The sequence below is a fragment of the Diachasmimorpha longicaudata genome, chromosome 5 (genome assembly GCF_034640455.1).
Source record: "Diachasmimorpha longicaudata isolate KC_UGA_2023 chromosome 5, iyDiaLong2, whole genome shotgun sequence".
Taxonomy (NCBI): Eukaryota; Metazoa; Arthropoda; class Insecta; order Hymenoptera; family Braconidae; genus Diachasmimorpha; species Diachasmimorpha longicaudata.
Window position 1 is genome coordinate 2,673,277 of NC_087229.1, and position 27,619 is coordinate 2,700,895.

Below are 27,619 nucleotides of genomic sequence, written 5' to 3' on the forward strand. Positions count from 1 at the left end.
GGGTTACTCTCATGTGAACGCATCCATTTTACCACTTTGTAGGAAATTTTTTTTTATGCAACAACAAAATTCAATCATTTTAATTTTTTAATATATTTTTATTTGTATTTTGAAATGTACGAAAAAAATTTTTTTTTCGTTTTTTACATTTTTAACATATATTTTTTTTAAGTCAAAGTAGTCCCCAACAAAAAAAGGTAGTTCACTGGTCATGGTGATTGGTGGCTGTTCATGTTGTCTGAGATAAAAAAATCGAATGGATTATTATTCAGTAGATCTGCGGCTATCGTCCCTACCAAATATAATCAATTTCATTAAAAAAGAAAAAATATATCGAACTTCAAAAAAAAATCACGAAAATCTTGTTCTTTTTCGTTAAAAATCGTTTAATAAAAATATGAAAATATTTTCGAAAATAAACAATTCTGGTAGGGACGATAACTATAAATGAGTAGAAGAACATATGTAAATTTTAAAGCAATCGGTTGAATACTTGTTTTTCTAGGACCATGACAGTTTCAGAAAATGATGATTCGAGAAAAATGCGTTTAAAGTTTAAAGCCTGGTAGACAGTCGCTTACGACACGTCGTGGATTATGAGCTACAACTTATCAAATACTATGAATTTCGGTCTGAATTTTTCACAGCATGTTTTCAATAGGTTTTACTGTCAAAATAGAAAAAAAAATCCATTTTTCGAAGTGATCACATGAGAGTAACCCCTTAACAACCAAAATAATGAAGGCATTCGAATTGCCGAATTCTAACGATTCTACAAAAAAACCCTCTGTTGCATGGAGTGCGTGCCTCCTCAGTTCACGAATACCATTTCATTTTCTCGTTAGACACATCAATCTTATTACGATTAATTGGGTTTTCTGTGTTTCCCGGTCTTGTGAATTGTGTACTGCTGGTATGACAAAGGAGAAGGGAAATTAAGGCTCGTACAAAAATTCGTTTTTATCGAATTACATTTAAAATCTAAAGGTTGAGGCCACTTTCACTGTAGAATGATAGTCTCGTTAAAGATACTACTGTATTTGGGCAGGTTTTTCCCTCAGGATGAGGTTCTCCCTTGTCATTTGACAACTGCCGTAGAGGAGTTTGAAAGCGAGATGGAAACAAATCGTAAAAAACCGAAAGAGTATACGAAGAGAAAAGAATTTTTTTCATAAAAATTGAGTGTTATATTCCGTGAACATATTTTTCTAATCGTATGAACAATCGTCTCAGGAATTTATGACTGTGATAAGGATGTCCTTCGATTTTTATAGAATTATGTTCGATAGAATCTTTATAGGTAATTCGCGTCGGTGAATGTTTAGTATTGCCTCACTGAGTTTGCCAATTCATTTGCTTATTCGAACGAAGAGAAAATACATTTTTTTTCGCCACTAACAGCATGTCCTCAGCACTGTGGATTTGGGTTTTGTTAATATCAATTAAAAAAAAAAATAAATAAAAAAATATTAATGGAAATATTTATGGTGAGTAAATAGAAGTGCAGGTACAATGATGTTTGAAATTTGATGATAAAACTAATCTACAGATGTAAATGCGATAAACTATGGAGTAAGGGCTGGCCACACTCTTTTTAAATACATGTCAGCTATTTTTAAGGAAATGGGCTTGATTTGTGGAGGTGCAGTACTAGATGCAACACACATTCTCACAGCAGCTCATTGCGTATTTTGTACTCAACCTGAACATCTCGCGATATCAGCAGGAGGACCCAATTTGCGATCGGCATTGGTGGTAACGCGTGCGGTTAAAGATATCTGTACATGTACATCCATATTATAGGGCCAAGGCGCAACAACCCGATAATCTGCGAAGATGCGCCGTTGCGAAATCTTTAAAAAGAGTGAATATAAAGAATGACATCGCAATCCTCACAGTAAGTATTTCAATGAGTGATCGTATGCTATAAATATCTAATTTATTCTTAAAAATAATCCTACCGACCAATGTCAGGTACTACCTTTAAGGTTCCACTCTAACATACTTTCTTCATCATCTGAGATGTACCTTGATGGCAAAAATCAAAATATAATTGATTGAAATTTCTAGCTGTATACCCCCCTACCTCTTGGACAAAGTATTGTTCCAGTACAGTTGCCTCAAGCTGATTTTCTACCGTATTGTCAAATGTTGGAATTCGCCGGATGGGGTCACAAAGAGGATGGCAGCAGCGGGCCTTACTTACAATTTATGGATTTTACTATTCGGGATCCCCATTGCCATGAGGGCCTGGAATGTCCACTCCATAACAACCAGTTCTACGCCGCAGACATGTTGGGAATACAAGGCACAAACCTGGTAATAAGTGGAGTTGGCAAAAATTGAATACAGCTCAGGCAATTCAATTTTTATAATCATAATGATTTATATGAAATAACCTGCAGAAAAGCATAACTTGCAAATGGAAATTTATAAGTACAAGAATCATAAATAAATATCAAACGGAGTAACATTGTAACAAATCGAAAAAATCGACGAGAATGGAAAGCATGAATGAAGTATACTTTATACTTAATTCAAGTTTTTCATTTTCGTTCCGGCTCGCTTCCCTATTACTATTTTGAAATTCAACAAAACTGTATATATGATGACTAAAAATTGGAAAATTTTTTTTGTAAACTAGAGTTGACTTTTATGATTATAGGGAGACACCCAGGTAAGAAAAACCAAGGCTGACGATCGAAACAGACCTGTACATGTCTTGCTTAGACAAGCCTGCGTATCACAAGCCTGAAACAGGCCTGACCTCATCGTCAGAAACGGGCTTGAATCGAGGGCTAGTGATGATCCAATTCTCGAGGCTCATTTCAAGCCTGGCTAGGGCTCTGAACTTTCAGTCTGAAATTATCAAGGCTTTAGAAAGGCTGAATCAATCCTCATTTTTCCCTGCTCTTTAGTTATTTATTTTTTATTTATATTGATAAGTATTAACCCTTATGGATTATTTACCACAAGGATGAGCGATGCAAGGTACCTTATTCTCAAAATATGAGTGAAATTTCCTCGATTAAGAGATTGATTTCGGATTACCTTCTTAACTATAAAATAATGTACTTATTTTCCCTCTCTTGAATTCCAATGGTAAATTTTGCTAATAAATAAATTCCATCTCATTGATATCATTACCGTCAATTATCTTTGGAAATGACAGCAGTCATAGATCCAAAATTCCTTCCAAGTGACTTTGCAATTGTTTCACATATTTTGCAGCTGTCCACTATTATAAATATTGGGCCAACATGTGTCAAACGACACTATGTGTGAACGAAGGTCAGGCTTAGATCAGCCTTAGAACGAGCCTGGCAGAACCTTCGTTAATAAGGCTGTGGAGCCTTCATAAATCTTAATTTGGGCCTTATTCCAGCCATCGCAATTTGATTTTACTATGCTTCGTTCAGGCCTCTCCACAAGGCTTGAAACAGGCCTCGCGTTCCCAGCCTGAATTCGGGTTATCATTTGCAAGGCTGGATGAGGCCTTATCCACGTGTGAATCCCAAGCCTGAGTAAGCATTTGTGAGCCTTGTTTCAAGGCTTGATGAGCCCGGTTTCCATCGTCAATTCCTACCTGGGCAGTGGAGGACCACTAGTTTTCAAGAATGTGGTATATGGTGTACTGATCGGTGGGTGGTGCAATGGCTTTACCCTGTTTACGAAAGTTTACCCTGCTCTTGATTTTATCAAAGCTGTTATGCTGATGTCATTCTGGCATTATAACTGCAGTGAATTATACTTAATAATGGGAAATAAAATGAATAAATAAATAAACGTAGTTTCTACATGAGACACATATAGACCAGTGTCAGCCATTTATCCTGTGTCGTACTCATATTATTAATATTTAAAAAAATCGGTGTGATCGTAGTTGATCTTTCAACTTAATAGGTAAATTTTTCGGTCTCATTCACGTTGATTGTTTTACTTGATTGAACTCGAATTTTCAGTTTGATTCAAGTCAACACCTCGGCTTGATTCAAACCACTATTGTATTACAACGTTTCGATTTAAAACAATTGACTTTTGGTCTCATATCAGACTTGAAATCCGGATCGGTGCCGTTCAAGTAATTTCGCTTGAATAAATTCGAAAAACGACGGAAAATCCGAAGCAAATCGACGTCCATTTGAATCTTTTTGTAGATGGACGTTACAAAACTGCAATACACTACTATCGTTGCCCCGTATGATATAACAAATTTAAGGCCCATCTACGTTAATGCCCTACCATCATCGTTCCATGTTTGGACATCGTATCGTGAATATATCATGAAACGACAAAACTACCGTCAAATTGTCCACCTCGTTATGGAATTCAAAAATATGGGCGAAGGGTGAGAAGCCCCAGAACACATCACGTTATATTGCACCAGTGAATATGTGTTGGTGAAGTGCTTGTTTTCGTTTTATGGGGTGCGTGTGACTACAAATGGAATATACATGAGATTCACCAAGGGGTGAGAAGGTCTGCATGTGGGCGACCGAATAAAATACATCGTTGGAAAAGCAGAACGATATGGGAAGACCCGTTTTCCTGGATAATATACCTTGCTCGATATACGATGTGACCCATGAGACAGAATTCATGCATTTTTTTTGAAATTTCTAACCTAACCTTGTGGGAGCCCTCATGGGGTATTCAGGGACAACAAAATGAGCCCAGGAAACGTTTAAATTCGATTTACAATTGTATTCCCTTAGAAACATACTCGAAAATCAAAGGAAAGTGGGAGAATACTCGGAGGGAGTGAAAATTAAATCAACCTTTAGATGGGATTGCACAAGTGGATAAAGTGGAATACGGTGGAATTGATGTGCGAGGGAAATTGCATTGAATCTAACAAAAGCTGAAAGGGAAAATAGTGAATTCATATTGAATGTAAGCTGAAAATAATTATTTTGAGTTTATTGAGGGGCTGAATCGTTGGCTTTGTTTCTGGGTGCAAGCTGGTACAGTAGCTTCAAACAAATACAGACGTGAATATGTTGGGTATGTAGAACTAACGAGTTAATCTTCATGAAAGACAAATCCATAAATGAATAGAAATGGAATGAATGATAAAAATTTACCTCTGAATTATTTGAATCAGTGAAATTCTGACGTTCTCAATGAGAATATCCACGTGCAAAAATATGGATATTGAAAATGACAGGCAATATGACCACTACGGTGAGTAATTTTTTTACATGAACCACTTCAATCAATACAATTCTATGTTTTTTTCACGAAAAATATTTTTAATTCATTGCATGTTTGAGTACCTACAACGATAAAAAAATGAGCCGTCATGGGACGCCTGGCAGATGTGAAACATCGTGTGTGTACAAGTAATATGCATAAAAGATAATATTATTACAGGAATTAAATATAGCCTAATGAAAAAATGAAGTATTACGAGATTCTTACAGTAAATGGTAACTTTATTTAATAAACATTTATTTACATGATATAAAAATTCGATATTAGTATCAAGTTGCCACAATTTAAATATTTTCATCTGTGGCTTCAATAATAGTTATATTCGATTTTTCCTCTGCCGGTATTACTGTGACGATTGATCGATGATAACTAAAGTACGTTACAAAAGTATTGGATGAAACACCATCAAGATATCTCACAAATACAGCATCTATTGTGGTTCCATATTTGGTAGTAGATTCGTTTGGATCGTTATTGATTTGCCATTGAAATTCTTTTTGAAGAAATGTCATTAATGGCATTGATTCAGCTCTTGCAAAATTTACACTGAAATATGCAGCTAAAAATAATGGTAGTTTATGTTTATTCGCTTTAAGAATTATTGAACCTGTTTGACTATAAGGAAATAACCTTTCATGTAAAAATGAAATGAGATGATCCATTTTGTTATTAGGTGAAATGTATATTACAATCATAATTAATTCACTTCCGTCTTGTAGTTTAACATGTGAAGAACACACATTTCCAATAGATGCAATAGTTTAAAATAGTCTGGTACTATTCGATTAATAAAGTCTGACACAACATTGATAGTATGCCTTGTGTTTAACTGATCAGGGTGACGTCCAGTTTTAATAATAATATTTTGTGATCCTTCTGATGATTGTTGGGAACTGAAATATTTAAAACAATATGATATTGAAATACACAAAAAAAAAAAAATTTAAGTGTGGCTTCAATATACTCATGAACTCAAATCTTAGTTAATTATTGCAATATATGACTAAAGATTTGCAAGTATAAATTTTATTAATAAATTTTTCTATATTAATTCCTTCATGAATAATAAAAGAATCCTTAATTGAAGATAATATTAATATAATTTATATAAATTATTAATATGATTAATATGAATATAATTAATTAAATATAAAAATATAATAATTACATTTATGGAGACTTGAAAAATACGATCTACTTACTGATGACTTGGTAGTATACCATAGTGTAGTTTCACTTTCTTTGCACAAGGTTGATCACTTTGATCTTCTGAGTTATCACTGTCACACATATTTTATTGTCAAAAATTAAAATGAAAAATTAAATAAAACGCAGGTTATGTGTACCGTAGTAAACAACAACGTCGAACTGAGTGAGAAGCCACACCGTACACTCTACTACACAGAATATAGATAGGCATACCTTAGTATAGCCTGGCGAATGCTCGCCACGGCAAGTATCGCCAGGCCAACGATTCAGTTTAGGGGTGCGCCTATAGATGTTTCACATCAAAAAATTCAGAGAGAACGAAATTGTATTGCACAAAAAGGGAGCTTCAATTCAGGCCCCACTTTTGAACCTCAATTTTTTGAGGGTTTATGGTAGTGAATCTGGTTGAAAAGTTTTGCTGATTGGATTTTATGGATTTGCATTTGTCAGTGGAAGTCAATTATCCTGAAAATGCTGGAATATTACTATCGATTTTTTTTTCACCTGGTGTGTAAACGCAAGGCAAAAGGTAATGGAACCATCGGTAAAACTTAATTACAACCTGCACCAAACAATTATAATGTATTGGTGGAGTGATTCACTCGGCGAACATATTTTTCTAATCGACGAGGGACAAATCGTATTTTCAACACCTAACGTGTCTAAAATCGTCCTAGGAATTAACGGCCATGAAAGAATGTCCATCGATTTTGATAGACTTACGTCCGCTACAATCTTTATATCGAATTTAAAGAATTTAAAACATGCCTTTTGCGCTCCTGGACGTTTAGTATTTCTTCACTGAGTTTTCCGATTTATTTGCTTATTCATAAGAAGGAAAAATACATTGTTCTTTCGCTACTGACAGCATGTCTTCAGCACTCTGGATTGGGGTTTCTTTAATATCAATTGGAAGTATTCAGGGTGAGTAAATAGAGGTGCAGATACAATGATGTTTGGAATTTGATGATAAACCTAATCTACAGATATAAATGCGATAAACTATGGAATAAGAGCTAGCGAAAGTCTTTTTAAATATATGGTAGCTATTTTCGACAAAGGCACCTTTGCTTGTGGAGGTGCAGTAATAGGTGCGGCACACATTCTCACTGGCGGTACTGCGCGGGGTTGAAACAATAGTTGTGCATCCAAATTATACGCCTATGAGCAAACAAAAGTGGGACCTCAAGGAGCATTTCTGTGCTATCGCGCAATATTTACGAAGGCCGTTTATAAAGGATGACATCGCAGTTCTCAAAGTAAGTGATTCACTGAGTGACCATATCCTATCAATATCTAATTTACTGTTGAAAGGAATCGACCTATCGACCAATTTCAATGCCACAGACACACTGATTTTAACATCCACCGTAACATATTTTCTTCATCACTTGAGATGTACCTTGATGATGAAAATCTCATTAAAATTTTGTAAAATTTCTAGTTAGACGCACCTCTGCTTCTGGGAGAAAATATTGTTCCAGTTGAGTTGCCTCAAAATGATTTTCTACCGTATTGTCAAATGTTACATTTTGCCGGATGGGGTTACACACAGAATGACATAAAGGAGCCTCTCTTACGATTTATGGATTTTACTATTAAGGCTCCCAATACTTCTGACTACATGAATAATGTATTTGATGACCGCCTATTCAACGCTGTAGATATACTCGGCATACAAACTCCAAACCAGGTAATAAGTGGGGTTTGTGAAAATTTACGAGCATAAATTGCAAACGGAAATTTATAATTATAAGTATCAGAAATAAATATCAATCAGAGCAAGATTCGTATAATATTGTATCTAATGAGAGTCGACGACAATGAGAAGAGTGAATCAAGTATATTTTATACTCAATTCAAGTTTTTATTTTTCGTGCCGGTTAGCTTTCTCATTTGTATATAAAAAATCAACAAAAATGTGTATATGATGATTAAAAATTGGCGAATATTTGTTTTTCAACTGGAATTGACTTTTATGATTTCAGGGAGACAGTGGAGGGCCCCTAGTGTTGAACAATGTTGTATATGGTGTACTATCCGGTGAATGGGCAGATGACGTAGCCGCGTTTATTAATGTTTACCGTTACCTTGATTTTATTAAAACAGCTATAGAGCTGTAAATCTGGCATTATAATTGCTGGGAATTATAGTTAATCTTGGAGTATAGAATGAATAACTAAATACATAAATAAGGGAGTTTTTACATAAGAAACATATCAACCATTCATTCGGTTTCATCGAAGTTAATTTTTGAATTTAATTCAGATAAATTTTTGTGTCTGATTCAGGTTGATTTTTTTCACTTGATTCAACTCAAATGTTTAGTTTGATTCAAATCAATACTTTGGCTTGATTCAAACCGATGTTGTATTGCTACGTTTCAACTTGGAACAATCGACTTTTCGTCTCTTATCAGACCTGGAATCCGGATCGGTGTAATAAACAATTATAATTTCACTCATCAAAATTGAGACGAAATTTAAAAAAAAAAAAAAAACTTTCACGTGGACGTGAAAAAAACATTGTACAACCGATTGACCGCTTGGCTATTGAATTATTCTGTCTCCTCAGAGTGATAAATTTGATAAATAAATATCCACCTCTCGTCTCCCTGTTTTTTCTCATAACCCAATTCCTGACTTTAGCCAGGATTTAACAAGCAAAATAATGAATGCACCGAATTCTAACGGTTCGACAAAAGACCCTCTGTTGCATGCAGCAGGCAAACGTCCCCGGGGAATATTTTGTGTGCGTGCCTCCTCAGTTCACGAATACCATTTCACTTCCTCGTTAGAAGCATCGATCTTATTACGATTAATTGGGTTTTGCGTGCCGCCGTGCCTTGTGAACTGTTTACTGGAGGTATGATGAAGGGGAAGGGAAATGGTTGAGAAAGACGTTATTGTTAATTGAAGGTGAAATATCATCGGTGGAATAAATCTTTGGGGTGAGTCGGAGGGTGACGCGATTATTATCTCTATTGAGTGTTTTATTTTTCTATTAATGGTCACGCATTGATAATATGAATGCGTCAACAATCATTTTCGGGCGAATAATTAATTACAGAGCATTAGCATTTTCATTGAATATTCAATTTTTTTATCTTAATGGATTGTCCATTAGGATAGAAATCTAGAAGGAATTAGAAATATGCCAGATACAGTGGTTTCAAAAATTGAAATTACAGATTATTTGAAAAATTAAATTATCGAACTCCCTCATCGAGACAACAAACTTTCACCGTGAAATTTTCTACTGATCCTGACGACAAAACCAATTTCATTAATAGAAGTACATATGTTCTAAATTCTAATTGACTAAATGTAATTAATTTTTTAGCCTGAAATTCTAAATATTTCAATGCAAAAACTCCTTGAATTTCATTCGGAGGCAAAAAAGCAGTCATTTTACTAATATGTATAGGAACGTCACTTATAAAAAAAAGACTATTCGTAATTTCTCACTCAATTTATCTGATAATTCAATTCTCTTTCTCTGACGTCTAGAAGTTCGCGTGTTAGTACAGTGTTTATGACACATGCTGTAGAGCTTGCTCATGCATGTGCCATATCATTCTCACCGTAGAAATATAGAGTCCAATGCAACTTGCGGAGTGACCTCTCCCTTCCCCCCGGTACGATCTCCCCTGTGTATATCCGTCTGCCTAATGTGGCACTCTACTACTATACGTACATCCCAGCATGGTGTTCGAACAGTTCAAGTCACTCGGGATTTTCTACTGGGTATAATGCTTGTTTCTGGTTGCTGGGTTTTAATCGAAGGAGTTACACTGACATAATCTCTATTACGAAGGCAATAACACCATTAACAGAGCATATGGATCGTCTTAATGGATCGTCTTATTCATTTTCACTAGAACAATATTCGTCAAACGAAAAATAAAATTAGATAATTTTTTTGTCGTGTTCAGTTTTCCAGATGTTTAATTGGAAAAGTCAACTTTTTTCCAATTTTACCGACCGGCCAATTCGTAGTGATTCGTAAAAATAACACACCCTGCGGCCTTTCCGTCACAGACTGATCTATCTACGATCAGAATAATAAAAATATCGACAAATAAATTGTTTGCATTAAAACCAATCAATATTTCTTCAATAATTAATTCTCAATGCACTGAAATGGTAAGGACGATCTGTTTAATTGTCTATGTAATTATTAAAGCCTAGCGATTATGATTGATCCTCGAAAAAAAAAACACTCTGCGATAAATCTTCGCTACATCCTTAATTGTCTCGATATATTTTCGTAAAAATTAAAATAACCAAATGGTAATCTTATCTGATGCCTATCGCTTCCGGTTTCGCCCCAGCCACCTCGTTAATTTTCAAGTGGAAGAGCCATAGCCCTCGATCGAGGTAAAAAGCGACAGGGGGAAGTGGGGTACCGCACCCTCGACCACAGATTGATGCGTCGAATTATATTCGCCGTGTGTGTGTGTGTGTGGGTGTGTGGAGGCCCTGCATCCTGCTGTCTCACTTTTGCCTGAATTACGCGCTCGATTTACGCATTCAGGGGGGGACAGAGGGGGAGAAAAGTTGAGGGCCCAGTCCAGGCTTGGAATACTCAGCGGACCTTCACCTTTCCCGTTCGAGCACCCGCGGGCAACACCTCCCGTGTGTTTCCCTTTGTATATAACTCGCTTTCAATGCAGTTACTCCCCTGTCCCTCGTTTGATATCGTAGACCCAATTAACTTGGGTATACAAATCACTATTTCAAGGTTTGATGTATCCAAACATGAGAGTTATAAATAACGGGGTATAAAGGGGTTTGGATACGGATAAGGGAGACTTTTCGGCGATTAATTTCTGGCTATTTCTCTCGAAAAATTGAAAGTTATTAATTCGATGGTAAAAGTGGCAGCAAAGTTTATACTTTTGAGACATTATTCCGTTAAATAAGAAAATATTATCTGTTGAGCTGACAATTTTTTCATGACTATGAAAAATATCAACAAATGAACAAAAACTCATTGTCATTTTCACTCATCCACTCCGAATAAATTCCCTAGCCCCTGTCTCAACCAAATATTCCCCTCGAGTACCAACATGAACAGCTAAATTACCATCACAAAAGTTCATTCACCTCCCGCTAAAAAAACATCCCCTAAAAATTTAATTACGAATTGAACAATCAAACACCTAAAATTACACATTTCAATGATTCCAGTGAATTGAATATCTCTCAGCTGTGGGAATTAATCTTTCCATACGACTCGAATGTCTGTACAACCTGACAAACAAAGACAAAGACGAGGGAAGCAATTATCACACCACGAGCTCGCTTCATCCCCCATCTCCCAACAAGCGCACGGTTCATCGCCATTCTTATCGATAAGGATGAAGCCCCATTAAAACGAGACGGAACTTCTGTTGACGTTGTTTGCGAACAAGGTACCTTCGTGCCTTCGTGTTGGTAACTTGGTAAATGGAGCTGGAGGTGAATAGAGGAGGGATGAACGAGTGCGTGAGGATGAACTCGAGGAACTAGATATCGAACCGTCTTAGTGACGTATTCTTACATTTACCACAGCTCTACCATGGGATGCAGCGGAAACGTGGACACTTCGAGTGGTGGGAAATTCGTTGACCCTAACAACTCTGGCGCCGGGACGGCGGGTGGACAGAGACGCACGTTCAAGTTATATTCAGGACCGTGTGACACGATAGTTTGCAACTTTACTCAGCGAGGAGGGAGAATGATCGATAAATAAATAAAAGCCGAGGTTTTCCGATATTATAGCTTCACTAGAGACAGCCAGGGGTCGGTTAGACGACCCAGGGGAAAATGTTTGGCGGTTAATTGACAATTATTCGAGTTATTTGACATGAGAGTGAAGGAAGCGAACACCGTTACAAAATTATCTGGACTTTTTGGCCTTGAAAATTCAGAATTTCGTGGAAAAGTCGAATAGAATTAGAAATTTCTGTGGTATCTTCCTCTAAAAAATTGCGGAGAACCGGAAAATGGTGGGAAATACACTTTTGAATTTCGAAAAAAGTGAAACAGAATGTGATTTAAAGTGGACGAAATTACGAAATTGCCTACATATATCATTGCAAAAGAATAAATTTAAATTGATTGACAAGTCCTTATCTTCATGCCACTTGAAATCGAAAATTTTATTTCGAGGAATTTCAAAAACTAGGCAAATCAGCTCAGACGTCCTCTGAATTATGGTCCCAATGAGTTTAATATTGAAATAGCGAAATGACAATACAATAACACGAGCCAAATAGAGGTGCTATTTCTACGGTTTTTGCTTTTTCGCTCCATCAAACAGCACAGAATAAGTGGAGATAATGAATGTGTGTCAGTGGAATTTTCCAAAGAGTTCACGTATTGCCAATCCATAGATCTGGATCCAATACTCTCCTTTTTTCCCCACCCATGAATTATGCATATTTTCCACGATATGAGTACTTGAGTGATAGGGGTGCACGTAGCCCTGACGGGTTGTAAATTAGAGTGGGGGGGGGGCGGAATCCAACGACCACTCCACAGAGACACGAAAAAAAAATAGAGAAGACTCTTTCCAACGAACTAATGCTATGTTTTATGGACCATGGACTCGAGCTTGTCATATTCAACTCACAGTTATACACTGCCCTGTAGGCATTCGTGGGATGTGGCAATTATTAACAATAAAATACGAGGATGTACGAATCCCTCGGTGTACGGTGATTTTTTGCCTGCGAGTAGAGCAAAAAATTATCACAAAAACTTTTGTACCCGTGAATATGACGATTTTCATGGTTTCATATTCGAATATGTCAAATTTATTGGAGTGGTTTTTTTTATGTTTTCAATTTCAAATATTTTGTTCAGTGAGAGATGATGAAACAGTTTATCATGGATGAAAAGATAGAAAGAAGTATCCTTCAAACACTAGAGTGACGTTTCAGAAATCCTAATTTGCTAGTTTGTAAAATAATGAGTGTTTCATCGCTAGCAGTGTTGATGTACTGCGATAAAAATAAACAAATTTTTCTGAAAAATTCCAGTGTTGGAAATGAATTTTTTCCTGTTATATTACTGTCTAAATTGCACAGTAATCTACAGGAATATTATCACACCAGGACTGGAATTTTTCACAATTAATTATTTAGAATCGAAATACCGCTGTTTTTGTTAAGGGGGTGCTTTTAGTTGCAAGGAACCATAGATTCCACTCGAGCTCCCATCCCGTATGCACACGCCCCCCAAATACATTTAATTTTATTAATTAAATAACCACAATTGATGATTGAAAATTATCCTTTTTTTTCTGTGACACTTGGAATGGAAGAATTCACTGGTGTTCACAGCTCGGAAATCACCACTGCCATCATCACACGAGTCTTTTCACAGCAACAAACGTACACATAACATATAAACGTGTTCCACCCCCTGGTCCCTCCTATGACTCTGAATATCGTCGGCCAATAAGCGTAAAGTGTGAAATATTGCTGATCGGTTTTGTCCGGAGGGGTGAAAAACAGACATAGACAGAGATAGTGGCGTGATGAAAAAGGAGAGGCAAATGACGTAGTGCACGGGCCTATCCAGCAAATTTTATTGCCGAGAAATTTATTCGCATGAGATATGTACGTTCACAAAAAAACGAAATATAGCATTTACAGAGGTATCACATTTACAAAGAAAAAATAAATAAAAAGGGGAGATAAATAATTCGAAATTGAGGGGAACAATGCGGGTAGATCGAATTTTTAGAGTGTCTTTTTCATTTAGAATAATGGATTTTGGTGGTTATATTTTTGATACGAAATTTTCAACGGAAACGACGGGCGAAATTGTTCTCATAGAATGAATTTTCAGAGCAGAATGTGCTCAATACCCCAGACAAATATTACATTCTATCCTAGTAATTCATTCAGGCAATAAATATTGTGAACGATATTTCAAGCTAGTTTTCAACACAATTCATTGTGTATGAAAATTGATTGAATGACTAATTAAAAAAGTTATCCAAATAGAATGAAAATTTAGAGAGAAACCCGGGTCTCCCAGTTACACCCCAGGCACTTTTCCAACGACGACTCATACAAATAAATAATTTTTATCAAAATTTCACGTCGTCTATTATCGGATTTAATTTTAATCCCGAAAACTCCCCATTTACAGCACCGATCCACATCGTTGATGAATTAATCATACCATTCGCATGGTGTGAAGTGCATTGTTCTCCAAATTGCATCATTCTCTCATTATTGAAGCCCATTAAAGGAATTCATATATTCAATTACTTTGCAAACTAGCTTCAGCATGAATTGTTTCGCTTTAATGTTTCAATCATTTTTAATAAAATGCAGAATATAATTATTTTCGGTACAACAATATCCCTTTTCAGTCACTCAGGATCTGTAATATAAATCTGCCTATGCCTATCTCGATATCAATGACATCCCTCTATAATTTTCACCGAAAATTACATACCGCGTTTGCTAATATCTCCGTCGATTCGTTTGATGCACAAACCCCTCCCTAAACCGCCCCCATCCACATTTCACATCGATTGATATTCCCCGTTCTGCATCTGTCAAATTTACCCTTTTGCGAGTCTTCCTCCACTCAACCTCCGCTGTTTTGCTCTGAGTACTTTTTTCGTTAATTTTTTTTTTTAATATCCCCTCACATTTTCTCATTCGTAGTCGGACATTTCGAACAATGGCCGGACCATACTGCTGCACACAACGAATTATCACGGTACATCGAGTGCCGCACATCGCCCGTACTGGATAATAAATAGCCTTGTTGCACTTATCCTTTTTCAGACTAATTTCGGGGTGGAGTTAAGGGCCTTATGACCTTGATTTATATCTTGCGAAAAGTGTTACCAACATCGATGTTTTTTATTCGATTTGTAGCGGTAGGTAAAAATGTTTGCTAATTGCAGAGAAGGGAAGGGGATTTCCCATTCAATTTTTGGATTTATTCGAGTGATGTGGAACGTTTAGGCGATGGTTTCAAAGCAGTTTTCCCTAAAAGGGAACTTCAACTTTTTCAACAACAATTGCACAAACAAATTTTACATGTAAAGGGCGGTTTCTAATTAAAGATTCTCCGTGAGAACTCAGGGGCGATGGTGGAACGAATAATATTCACATATTGATATTTCGCTCCCTTTTGAGAATTTTTTAATGGACAATTCAGGGGGTATATAGATGTATAAAAAATCTTTTTTATTAGACTCACCCCCAGCCGACGCTCCATCGCCGTTGTTGCCCATTGAACAGCGGTAGGTTTCGGTATGTTGGCCCTGGAGTTGAATGAACCCTCAGAGCTGCGGACAATCCTGAAATAGTTTTTCATTTCCTTATTCTCGTCAATTTGTATATGTATGGAATGAAATATTTTTGACTAAAAAAATGTGATTTTGTAAACAAAAATTGTGTTAATTACAGTGTCACTCATTAAGCATTTAACAGTTAGCATTGCTCCTTACCATTCAGCTGATAACACATCATGAAAGCCACGGATGATTGCCAGAAAATGGCGACAATTTTTTAGGGCAAGTAGAGTCACATTCATGGATCCAAATCGATTCTCGGTGGTTGGTCCACTCTTTCTCTCATGACAGGACACGATTTCCCGGTGTTAACCCAGATTGTCGTTGGTACCAAGCCAGCGCCGAGCCATTTACTTCCTGCCAACAGAGTGCAAAGAAGTTTTTTAGCAAAAGTAGAAAATCAGAAAAAAACTATATAAAGTTAAAATACGAATAAATTACGGGATTACCCAACTTCTCACAAACATTTTAAAGAAAAAACATCTGATTCTTATTCTAGTATCTTTTTATAGGAAGCTCCTGATTTTGATTAAGAAATGAATAAAGCTCCATCAGGGAGAAATAAACTGAAGAAGGAGATTAACTATTTCACAGAAGAAAAATCTAACTTTGAAAGAATGCAGAAAGTACATAAATCTGGAAAGTATTCACGAATTATTCTGAAAATATTAAAGACAGATGGAACAGCAGTGCAATACAGGAAATTCATTTGAAAATTGTTCCGCACCCATTTTTTGTTGGAAATTGAGTTCTCCACGAACGACATTCTATGGAAATTCGGTTGTAAATCCCTTCCATCTGCCAGTATTCCGAGAATAATTTGTACGGAATTTCCTAGCTCATCCCTCATCTCATAAAAACACCGCGCACTCTTCACACAATTAATTAAAACTGCACTCATCACCGAAATTATAACCCTCGAAATTACAAAACCCAAACAATTAAATGATTCACTCGAAAATCGACGTTTTACCGAGGGGTTGGAAATACAAGAAGAACCCTCTAACCACTTGAGTCTCGCCGTATTCCGAAAATCCATTTAATCTCTTGGCGCGAGCAAATGAATTGAATTAAATTTTAATATACAAATGGATGCAGTATCTATTCACCACTATAAGATATACATTTATACGTTCGATTCCTCGTAAAATAATGGCGTTGAGTGTTAGGGGCTGTCGATGCTGAATATAACTCAAGAACCTATCGCCCATTCGTCTTGGGTATAAAAAAAAGTTTACATACCCTTCACCGCCTGGACCCCTACCACCCCTTTCCATTATCCTTGACAGTCAGAACTCCCTAAACTCTTTGATAAAAAAATATACAATGGAAATGGAACAAAAAATCATCGACATAAAGTAGAAAAAATTCTGTGTTTCGCTACTGTACAGAATTTTGCACCGCCGTGTAAAGTAAAAATATCGCGAAACTCCCCGTGGGAGTATAAACGAAAAAGGGAGAAGAAGATATGAATAAAAAAAATCGAGGTGAATAACTCGTGATGTTTGTTTTTCCACACACAGTTGATTTTGAATATTTTTTGTTTTCGTGTTAAAGTGACCGGAAAATTAATGGGTAATGTTCCAGAGGGGCTGAATATAATAATAATGTTACGCAATTTAAAGATAAAAAAATATTAAATTATCAAATTGACGAACGTGTTTTCTTTAATAATTCCGAGGGCAATGGGCATCCATTATATTAATTGAAATTGTGGTGATTTTTCGTGTGCTGCCAGATGGGAACGTAATTGGAAACGTTCAAGGGAGTATGATGGTTTTATAAATTTTTTTAGATCATTCTGGCAAATATATGAACTATTGCATTCCACTTTATTCAAAGGGAAAAATTGTGATCGAAAAAAAAAACATGAACTGATAGCCACATGCTAGCTGCAATGATAAAAACTCCCTCATTCAATCTCGTTACCTTAAGCCATAATATGCATTAATTTTTTTCACTAATCACATTTTTAATTAAGTCCAAAAAAATATTTCACCATTAATTAATCCAATCAGTTTTAAGGGGAAAGGATAAAAAAATCACTCATCCAAAATTAATGAATACTTTCCCCCTCATGAGTGGAAAAAAATCCACAATCCTCTCAATACGTTCGTCATCCTGAACGTCAAATTGAGGCGAACATAAACGCAGTACTCCCTCTCCCCTTTCACCCCTTGCCCTTTATCCCGGACCCCGGAAGCACGATAATTCCTTTGAGATCCGTAATACAAATTCCGAGGGTGTGCCGACTGTGGTAGGGTTTATAATTCTGCATATAGACAGTAAAATGGGTATTGTATGTACACCAGAGAGTGAAAGAGAAAGTTTCAACCTGAGAATGAGGCTGGTTGACGGAACGAGAAAGAGATAGTGATAGGGAGAGAGATGTAGATGCGGAAGGGGTGGTAACGAGCTTCCCGTGAGATTATCTGTCGCCCTATCTAGACTCGTCTCTCCCACCCTTTTCGGTGTGGAGCCAGTGTTTGAGCACTGTACAGATACGCTCATCATGCTCTGAATATACACATCATGTGTATACATTGGACTATCGATTTTTCACTGAAGTTTTACGGTGCAGTTAATTTTCATGTTTCAGTGCAATTACCGATGATTTTTTTCATGGAATTTATGGTGAAGTCATGAATGGTATTCTGAATAAAAGTAATATCCATGAGAGAATTTGATTCCAGATATTTTTTCCGCATTGCTTTCGTTGTTTTGATTTAAAACAATAAATAAATAAAAAATTACCGACCAAAATATTTGGCGCCATAGTATCACCGGTTAAAATTCCCAAATAAGAGCACAGTGAATAAAAGGGGTTTTTTCTGATTCGTCGATGAAACTCCTCTTTTCTTTCGCCACAAAAACATGACAATTATGTATTAGCAAGCTTCACCTTAACAACCCCATTAACATGTAGTCGTCCGCATGATGTAACTCAGCTCTGCACAAAATAGGGGTTACAGTTTCCATTTTAAAAAATATCGCACTTCGGACTTCAATGGGCCGTGTAATCGGATTAGGTTCAAGCGCACACAATGGCCAAGCGGAGCAACTGGAGAACTTTTGCGTTTGTGTAACCGCTCCACCAGGATTCCATCTGGCGCGTCCGACTGTAAGAGTAAGGGAGAAAGACAACGGAGTTTTGATCCATATGTCCAATGCCACAGGGCTCGGAATTGTACTGATTTCTCCGTCGAGCAGCCCACTAGGCCCTTCACTCGGATTTTAGATCCGATTAAACAATATTGATTCCGTACTCAGTATTGTCATCCAGAGCTCCTGCCACTCTTTCAACTATTTTCGAGAGTGTCCGGAGAGGATTAGTATTCTTTTGTATAATGTGATACCCCATACAGTAGGAATTTCGTTGGGAAGGTGATACACAGATGGAGCACAATGTAACTGATTTTTTTTTCAACTTCAATCCGCAAAAAAATATGCGGAAAAAAAATTCATCCGAATTCTATTCAGCAAAAGCTCCTTTTTAATATGATATATTTCATGCCAAATGAGTCAAGGACTGAACCTCATCCTCTTGAAAATTCATTTCGATTTCATATTCTATTTCAAAGGCATCAAATAATTATAAAAATCAGGAGTTCAATGTTTTGGGCTCTTATTCATTGCAAGAATAGATTCTAAAATTGATCCCCAGAGGCTTTACTTTTCAATGCAATAGTACTCAGAAATGGAATCGCATAAAGACGCATTCATTCGTTTCTTCATTCTGTCTAGATTAAACAAGATCCACATAAACACTCTGGTTGAAGTGTTGTAAACTAAACAACCCATACCAATGAATTAAGTGGACTGGTGAGAGATGGCTTTTCGCCTTTTGCTTTCTCAAACTACTGAATTAATTCCCATATCCCTTAATACCATAATTTTGCTTTGCATGCTCCCCAGAAAATTTTCACTGTTTGTTATTGACGTTAAATTTATTCCCCTTACGCACTATATCTGTTCAATTGTGGTATTGCTGAATGTGTGGGCATATAGCTTGGTCAGCGTGACACTTGTCAGTGCAACTGGATCATTGCTGACCAAGCAACGAAATATAAACAATCAATGTGCTATTGAAAAAGTCACTTCAATATGCACTATGTACACATATCAGACCTCAATTGGACCCCGGCTCGTGCAAAACCTAAACACTCAAATAATCAGTCTGGTAACCCTATTATGGACATCAAGGTTCAAACTAACTAGAAGAGAAGAACAGACCAAGAAATTTTTCATTAATCAACTATGCAACAGATTTAAATGGAAACCTAAACAATAGACCAATTACACTTGCCCATGGCCATGAATGAGACTTCCTGTTTCCGGCGTAATATTACGCTTTCTACCTGAATCACAAAAAACCTTAAGACTCGACACCGAAACGAGAAAGAAAGTGAGAGTGAAATTTTCATCCAGAACAATGCCCCAGCCCTTTAACACTGTAAAAAGCATTACTGTCCCGATTTCACAAGAGTTTTCCTTCCCTCTTGAAAAATACAGTCATCCTACACTCCGTTTTTTCATCCCAAACTCGTTGTTTTTCTCTCCACCTCGGTGAGGTGTCCCTTTACCAAAATGGTGCAATCCTTCCTCCTCTCTGATTCTATCCACGCCTTTACGCCCTCTTTTTCGCCTTTTTTTTTTGTCAAGTTAGCCCAGTCGACCCCAGCATCTGAGATAAGTCTCGACTTCTTCAATACATGTCCCACCTTTTGGCTCGCTGCCCCCCCCCCCAACCCTCTCCCTTTTCGCCTGCTATCTCATTCTCTGACTGTACCAGAGAACGTCGTCGTCGAAGTATCGATTTGTCCTTCCGGACGTATTGTTCCATGCTCGCCTTCTTGCCAACACAATGCTGGAACATACACACCTACGTATACACAAGGGGATGCCAAGGACTTTTAGGACGTGATAAGTTGGGAAGTGTAAACGGGGGTCTCAAAAGATGGAGGAATAATATTTTTTTACGCTCGCCTGGACAAATAATTTTGATACGTTAATAATAGCGGTGCGTGACTATCAAAAATAGTGTGGATGCAGTGAGATGATGTTTATTTATGTTAATTATATTATGTCTGAAAGTGCAATCATTTTTTGGTGCTGATTATAAATTAGACGTGAAGGTAATTTTCCTAGCTAACGACGCGTTTGTGACATGTTCCCCACGTGTCGACCGATCTAAAATTAATCATGAAATACAGGTAAAATTCTCGAAATGAAATTTCTTTTCTGTGGACAGGTAAATGAAGTAAAGCAGAATTTATCACACCGCCCCCTACCATCGTACATCTTCCACTTGACCACAAAATAAGGGTCTGACATACTTCCAACTATGTGCTCACATTTCCCAGGAATTAACGCTCGACCGGAGAGAATTTTCCATCGACTTTCTGACGAAGGTGAGCCACTATATGCAAGCTCAATTGCATTTTCGCATCTCTGCAGCATCCGCGTCATTTCTTCTATTTCACCCCCCCCCCCACTCATCCCCTCACTGGATGGCCTCAGACTACCCTCTCTCTCTCTCTCTCCTTTTCTACCCCGTCACTTATCCTACATTGCCATACCAACGGCGAATCCCAGTTTGCGAATTGGCGCCCGCCTGGCTGTCGTCCCGGCGCCACCAGACCTATCTCCCTCATCCACAGACCCCACTGGCGTTGGATACACACACAGAATCCCTTTAGAATCGTTCGTTTTCCAACGTCCAAGAGACGATCCACTTGGTTGAATTTTCTTCACTCAATTTATGTACCATTTTTGTCCTTTAATTTTAAGGTCTTTGAGGTTTGTCTATAATTTTCGACTAATTCGAGGGCTCTTTGAGATGTCTTGAAGAATGCACTTCACTCTGTACGGCAATTGATATAATTTTAAGGGCAGAGTGAAAACGCAATCAATTTAATTTCCATTCAATTAGCTACTTCAGTTCTAAATTTCAAAGAAATTGATTGTCAAATAAATTTGAAGATGCCTAGATGTTGAGAGTTGAACCTATGTCCTCCTATCCCTATCCCCCATTAGGCAATTAAATTAAAAATGATCTCGTGGCGGAACTATTCGATATACCTCCCATAGATGAATTAAGCCCTTCACGTTAAAAGAAAGACTATCAGCAATATCAAATTTATGAGATGAATGATTTTTCAGCCATCGCTCACACAATTTTTTTCTGTTAAGGTCCAAAATGAAATAGGTTCAATTATGTAGAAGTAATTTTGGAGATAAATCTCAAATCGCAAATCTCATGAAATTTCAAAGGTACGATATTTGGAACCCGTCGACTCGTGGACTCTTTCACGAATTCCGAGTGATGCGAGCGTACGATAAGCTCATCCACCATCTCTTTGACGTCCACAGTGCCCCTTCCTCCCCTACTTCATTTTTCGATTCTCATTACCAACATCTCCTTTATTCCCCCCGTATTTTCCGCTTTCCAGCATTGTAAATAAACGGATATTAGTCATCCGTTTATTAATCATACTCGTCGGTTCAAGGCGATGCTCAGAAATTCAGAGAAAGAAAATTACCGACGAGTACCGAGAAAATCTTAGCTATTCTCTATTCTCTTTCACCTCATCACAAGAAGAAGAAAAAAAATTTACACAGATGCATTTTTATTATGGAAAGCATGGAATGGTACGTCTTATGAAAGTCAATAAGGAAATGCACTCGATTTTTCATTTCGAGAGGACGGTATTTCATAAAGATGGAAATTTTTCATTCTCTCTTATTGTTACCAATTGAGTTTCCAGATCAGAAAACTCGGAGGAAATGACGTGTGTCCCTTGTACTGATGTCAATGCCACGTGTACAAGGATCAATTTGATTTTTGTCTACGTGATGTGTCTCTACAGAGAACTGCAATACGTTGTCCCATCTGTGAGCATATCCTTCGATATGTGATCATATTTTTTTCCACTAGTGAAGAATAAGAAATGTCACGTTGTCAGTGCAACGATAGAAAATAACGAATTGATGCTTTGTATTTTGAGACAGACACTTTGTTGCAAATATTCACCTGAATTACTAAAGGCCACTGAAAAATATTTACTAATGCCAGTAAAATCATGGAGTCCCTCATTTCATTGATTTCAAGGATGATTATAAACAATTTCATGACCTCCCGAGGATTCCATTGACTTCATCCAACTGAAATCCATAATTGAATTAATTGGAATACATGAAAAGAAGAAAACTCAACGAGTATAAGACGACTGCCTTTATGCCATGAAAATTCTCTACCCATTGGACGAAAGAGAAAACAATAAAGTGAAGGAGTTCGTTTGATAGCGTATTTGTTTGTCTGCAGGCATCATAGCAGTGACCGAATGAACCCGAGGGATGTAACGAGTACCGAATCCTCGAATCGAACCCGGATCACACTGCAAATTCTCTGAGGATTGTACTTGGGTACCAATAATCAAGAGATTTTGACATAGACCACAATCATGCAGTAATTTTGTTGATTTCAACGATTTCAAATGATTACCTTGTGAATTCGAGTAATGATTTCACTGTGATTCCATTGATTTTACGTGTGTCTGCCAATCGACTTTACCAACTCCTAAACCAGATTAAACTGAAATTGAACCATCCATCTCTTATTGGAGCAAATGTCGGAATAGAAGTCAAGTACCAATAATTCATCAACGTGAAAATTAACGATTTCACCCTCTTTGCCATTTTTTTTATTCTCACATGTCACAGCCTGCGACGGAGTTTTAAAGTTATGCAGTTATTGCCGAGAACTCGGACGAAAATATTAGTCTGCGAAATTTTTCCTATTTTTTCATTTTCTATAAGAAATGTTGAAAATGCAACTGATAGACAAGCAAATGTATATGGAATGAGGGGTTGGGTATGAGGGGTGGGATCGGGTGTAAACAAGGGTTGACAAACGGCAAACAAAAAAGGTAAGGTATACTCTGGGGTGAATCAACTCACCCGCTCGTCGGCAGACGTTTTCGTAAGCCACTGGTACATCCCTCGCTCCTAGTTCTTTTCATCCAACCGAGAGCGCCACGTCCAGAGCCCACTGTGCGCCTCAAACGCACGACACCGAGGGATCTCGGTTTGTTTGAAGAAGAGAGATGGATCGGCCAGACGCTCTCACAAGTGCTGTGGATAATAATATTTTTCTTTTTTCATATATACGTATATAAAAAAAAGGGAAATTGCAGGGAGTGACATATCTCCGTGTAGTTCGTAGAAAAATACGAGAGGATCTGACGTTTCTGATATAATAGTCTAGCCGTAAACAAAAATAATATCCTTCTGGAGTTGAAATTCTTACGGAGATACGGAAAAAGAATATTCCAAACCTTTTTGTACTTAGACGCTAAAGACAATTTCGCTACGTTGTATTTTTTAAGGTCTTCAGAAATAAAATTTTTTTTATGCAAAAAATAACGAACAGGAAAAAACGGAAATTTGGATGAAATTTACGAAAAGTCGGGAGTGCTCTTATATAAAGGATTACCATAGGTTTTGACTGAAAGGAGCAATGAAGTAAATAAAAGTAAATAAAATTCCTTTTCCATTCAGTATTGCCTAAATTTCTCGCTTGATCTAATAGCCAGTCAAATATTGGTCTATCGCAATCGCAGGCGTAATTCGTTTAACACACACCATTGTCGCATAAATTTCCGGGAAATAGAGACGCAATTTCCCCGGAGAATTACTATTGTGTCACACACCAAATCAAATTTTTCCAGTAACTTCATTGTGAGAAATTTGTTGCATTGGGGGCTGGAATTGTTGATGTGGATGTACCTGAGGTAATTTATGAAAAAATGAACAATAAAAATTTCGATATGAGCGATATCATTTCGTTGGCCCAGTTATTCGATTTTCAATGTTTCACTACAGCAGACAATAATGGTCGAAACGAAATTATGGATATTTTGGTCGAAATGACGACTGTAAAACTTCTCTTGAAAGGCTACGAATTATTGATTCGTCTGGATAGATCAAATAATTAGTTCGTGAACTCATACTTGTTGTCAGTTCAATACTTGGAGTCCATTCTCCATTATACGAGATCCTAAATTTTACATTATCACTATTACAACCAAAATAGAATGATAAATAAATTCGTCTGATCTATCACCTCTTTCAATCTTTAATAACAAGGGAATAAGCCGGATAAAAAATGAAAAAGACAGACCGCCACTGAGAGAAAAATTATTTAAGGCAAAAATTGATAGTTTTAACCGAAACAATATTAATTTGGGAAGTATTTTCAATCAGCCCAAGTCCAGTTCCAAACTTTACACTTACGCTGAACGATTTAACTATTACACTACATGACCATAACAATAACCCCTTCATTATTTTCCACATCTTCCCAATTTCAGAGTTTTTTAGTTGGAATAAATCGCCACAATCCCAAATCATAATTTTATAATTCAACATAATTCTCATGCTTGAAAGTGATTCTGGTCCATCTCAGAATCAGGTTCAAGAATTACAGGTCCAAAACATTACCTTCGGTAATAAATTCGTCAGTAACTTGACTCAGTCGAGAAGTTGACTCCTTCGGTGCTACGATTCTCACTCTCCGTGCATTCCATCGTACTATTGGATCCACTCAGGCCTCAATCGAGAAATCACTCACCTGCAAAATGATAATTATTTCTATTACAAAAGAAATTTTTATTGCACAAATTTTTTAAAGGATAAATTACGATCTCGCATCTACAATCTCATGATAAACTTGATACACCTAATAGCCCACCTCCACCATCAATCTCGTAATAAGTAAAGTACGGGAAATCCCAAGAATTTTCTAATAGCAATTCTCTCGTGAATTTCATAGCGTAACAAGCACCAGTGAATTTCACGGTAATATTTGCTGAGGATCAGTGTACCTCGCTCAGCCATCAATCTTCCTTGGTGCAGCATAAGAATGATGGAAGAGGGGGAGAGAGAGAGAGAGATAGAGTGTACATCGTGTCGGGGATTAAAAATATTCTACGGCCGAGCAATTCGTGAATATGTGCCTTGATGCAGCACAGCTGACAGAACTTGATGTATATTGTCTGTCTAGCAGGAGTGAGAGGTGGGGATCGGGAAAAAAATATTCGGACGATGGAAATTCCTGAAATTGCTATGCCAGGGGGGGCAACGATGAAGATGATGGAAAGGGATGGGGGCAATCCCGAGGGTGACTAGTAACTACCAAGACGCATACTTCAGGCTTGATAAGAAGATGACTTATATTGACTGATGGATGTCAAAATTTATGGAAGCATTGACATTCATTAATTTATTAATGTATCTATTCACTTGTCCATTTATATAATTATTTACTTGAAAATGGAAAAAACTTAATTATACTAGTGGTGTTGAATTTAAAGTACTCAGATTTTGGGTTATAAATATTTTTGCGGTTAAATTTACATTTAACTGCAAAATAACGTTTAATTATCGGAGTACTTTATCCCTTACGAGTGCTCTTGATACTCAATTTTAAAGTTTCTTCATTAACGTCAATGGAGTCAACAAGGCAGCAGAGTGCACATTGTTAATTTACAGTTATGTACCATGGACAGCCCTTGGGCTTTTAAACACATTCAACTTCATGGTTATGAGTATCATATCAAATGACATTGAGCTCTGAAATTGAATATGCACAGAAGAGTGAGCGACATTTTTTTCTATTGTTGAAAAATATAATTCAAATAATCGCAAAGTTCTTAAAAATTGAACTTTGAGGTTTTTTAATGGAATTCGAATTTTTTAGTAATATTAGTTTTTGGCTACAGAAATTTAAAAAAAGATTTTCAATTTCCAAAGTTTTGTCATTTGAAATAACACTTTCGGGATATCATGTTGCTTCTAAAATTACGTACCGTGTAGAAGTACGTGTTCCTCAAAAGCAGCTACTTGATTCTTCAGGTCAGCAATTTTTGGTAACTACTAAATAATTTAATTGTCTGCAACTGTTTTACAGATTTTTTTCTCCCGGCAAATGCTTTTTTTGTAGCTGAAAAAGAAAAATATCATTTGAACGTACATTTACATTTATTTTCCTGTTCAACCGATTTCTTTTACAGCTTAAAAAAACTACTTTGAAGTGGAAAAATCGAAGCTACTGATTTCAAAAAAATTATTAGAATAATTACAAAATTGCCATTATGAAAATTGATGCATTTTCTGTTAATAATTGACGAAAAATCAATGTGAAAGAAACTATTGGAAATAGGGAGATTTAAGGTGTATTCAACACCCACCTGTAACGATACTTTGATAACCTTGAATGATTTTCCCCGAAAATTGGCTTTCGATCCGCCAGTAAACTTGTGTACCCCAAACTCTTGTGAATCATCGAGTGTGATGATGAAAAATAAATCCAAAACAAAACAACAAACCCACCATGGCTAATGGCTGACACGAATCCCAACCCTCTAAATTTTTCATAAAATGAAAAAAATGCTTCAAATTTTCATAAACCGGAATATTATTATTATCTCACGAATGTTTCTCCCAAACTAGCCTTTCTATTCAATATTCCGACTGACCTGATAATTTTAATAACAATTTCACAGCACAATGTCCGGAAATGTAGCGTCCAAATGATTTAATAGAGCCACAGAGAGCAGAGGACTTGGATATGCGTAATAGCTACCAAGTTAGCGTTTGATGACGCCAAAAAAAACAAAATGGACGGCATCTCCCCTTACCCCCAATCCCTCAAAACCCCCCTAAGAAAATACCTGAATTCGCCGAAATAGCTCTGATTTCTCTCAATTCTCATCGCCAACCTGCCCGTACCTGCAGCGAAATGATCATCACCTAGTGATACCAGTGTCCCGACCGAGCGTGGCCGACGTTCACCGATGTCCCACCGCTAACCACTGGCGGCACA

The 27,619-nt window shown here is 36.9% G+C and overlaps 2 protein-coding genes and 1 long non-coding RNA gene across 5 annotated transcripts; 2 read left to right on the forward strand and 1 right to left on the reverse strand.

Annotated features, from left to right (window-relative positions):
• Positions 1-1,189: 1,189 nt before the first annotated feature.
• LOC135162171 (uncharacterized) lies at positions 1,190-4,071 on the forward strand. 2 transcript variants are annotated; one of them, XR_010298912.1, is made up of 4 exons: positions 1,190-1,487; positions 1,550-1,897; positions 2,071-2,319; positions 2,666-4,071. It is a non-coding gene; the product is annotated as an uncharacterized LOC135162171 (long non-coding RNA). The 2 variants fall into 2 exon arrangements; XR_010298913.1 differs by having other exon boundaries at positions 1,621-1,897.
• A 1,255-nt stretch (positions 4,072-5,326) lies between these two features.
• Positions 5,327-27,596, reverse strand: LOC135162167 (uncharacterized). 2 transcript variants are annotated; one of them, XR_010298909.1, is made up of 9 exons: positions 27,468-27,596; positions 26,604-26,737; positions 25,237-25,366; positions 23,695-23,868; positions 15,892-16,092; positions 15,642-15,741; positions 6,417-6,494; positions 5,845-6,107; positions 5,327-5,773 (listed from the first exon to the last, which is right to left on the reverse strand). XR_010298909.1 is itself a non-coding variant. In XM_064120356.1 (8 exons), exons 5-8 carry the CDS (start codon positions 15,911-15,913, stop codon positions 5,912-5,914), a joined length of 396 nt encoding a protein of 131 aa, XP_063976426.1. In that variant the 5' UTR covers positions 15,914-16,092; positions 23,695-23,868; positions 25,237-25,366; positions 26,604-26,737; positions 27,468-27,596; the 3' UTR covers positions 5,328-5,911. The 2 variants fall into 2 exon arrangements, 1 of the variants encoding a protein (XP_063976426.1); XM_064120356.1 differs by having other exon boundaries at positions 5,328-6,107.
• LOC135162166 (vitamin K-dependent protein C-like) lies at positions 7,171-8,641 on the forward strand. The gene is made up of 4 exons (XM_064120355.1): positions 7,171-7,347; positions 7,410-7,682; positions 7,868-8,116; positions 8,412-8,641. Exons 2-4 carry the CDS (start codon positions 7,587-7,589, stop codon positions 8,544-8,546), a joined length of 480 nt encoding a protein of 159 aa, XP_063976425.1. The 5' UTR covers positions 7,171-7,347; positions 7,410-7,586; the 3' UTR covers positions 8,547-8,641.
• Positions 27,597-27,619: the final 23 nt, after the last annotated feature.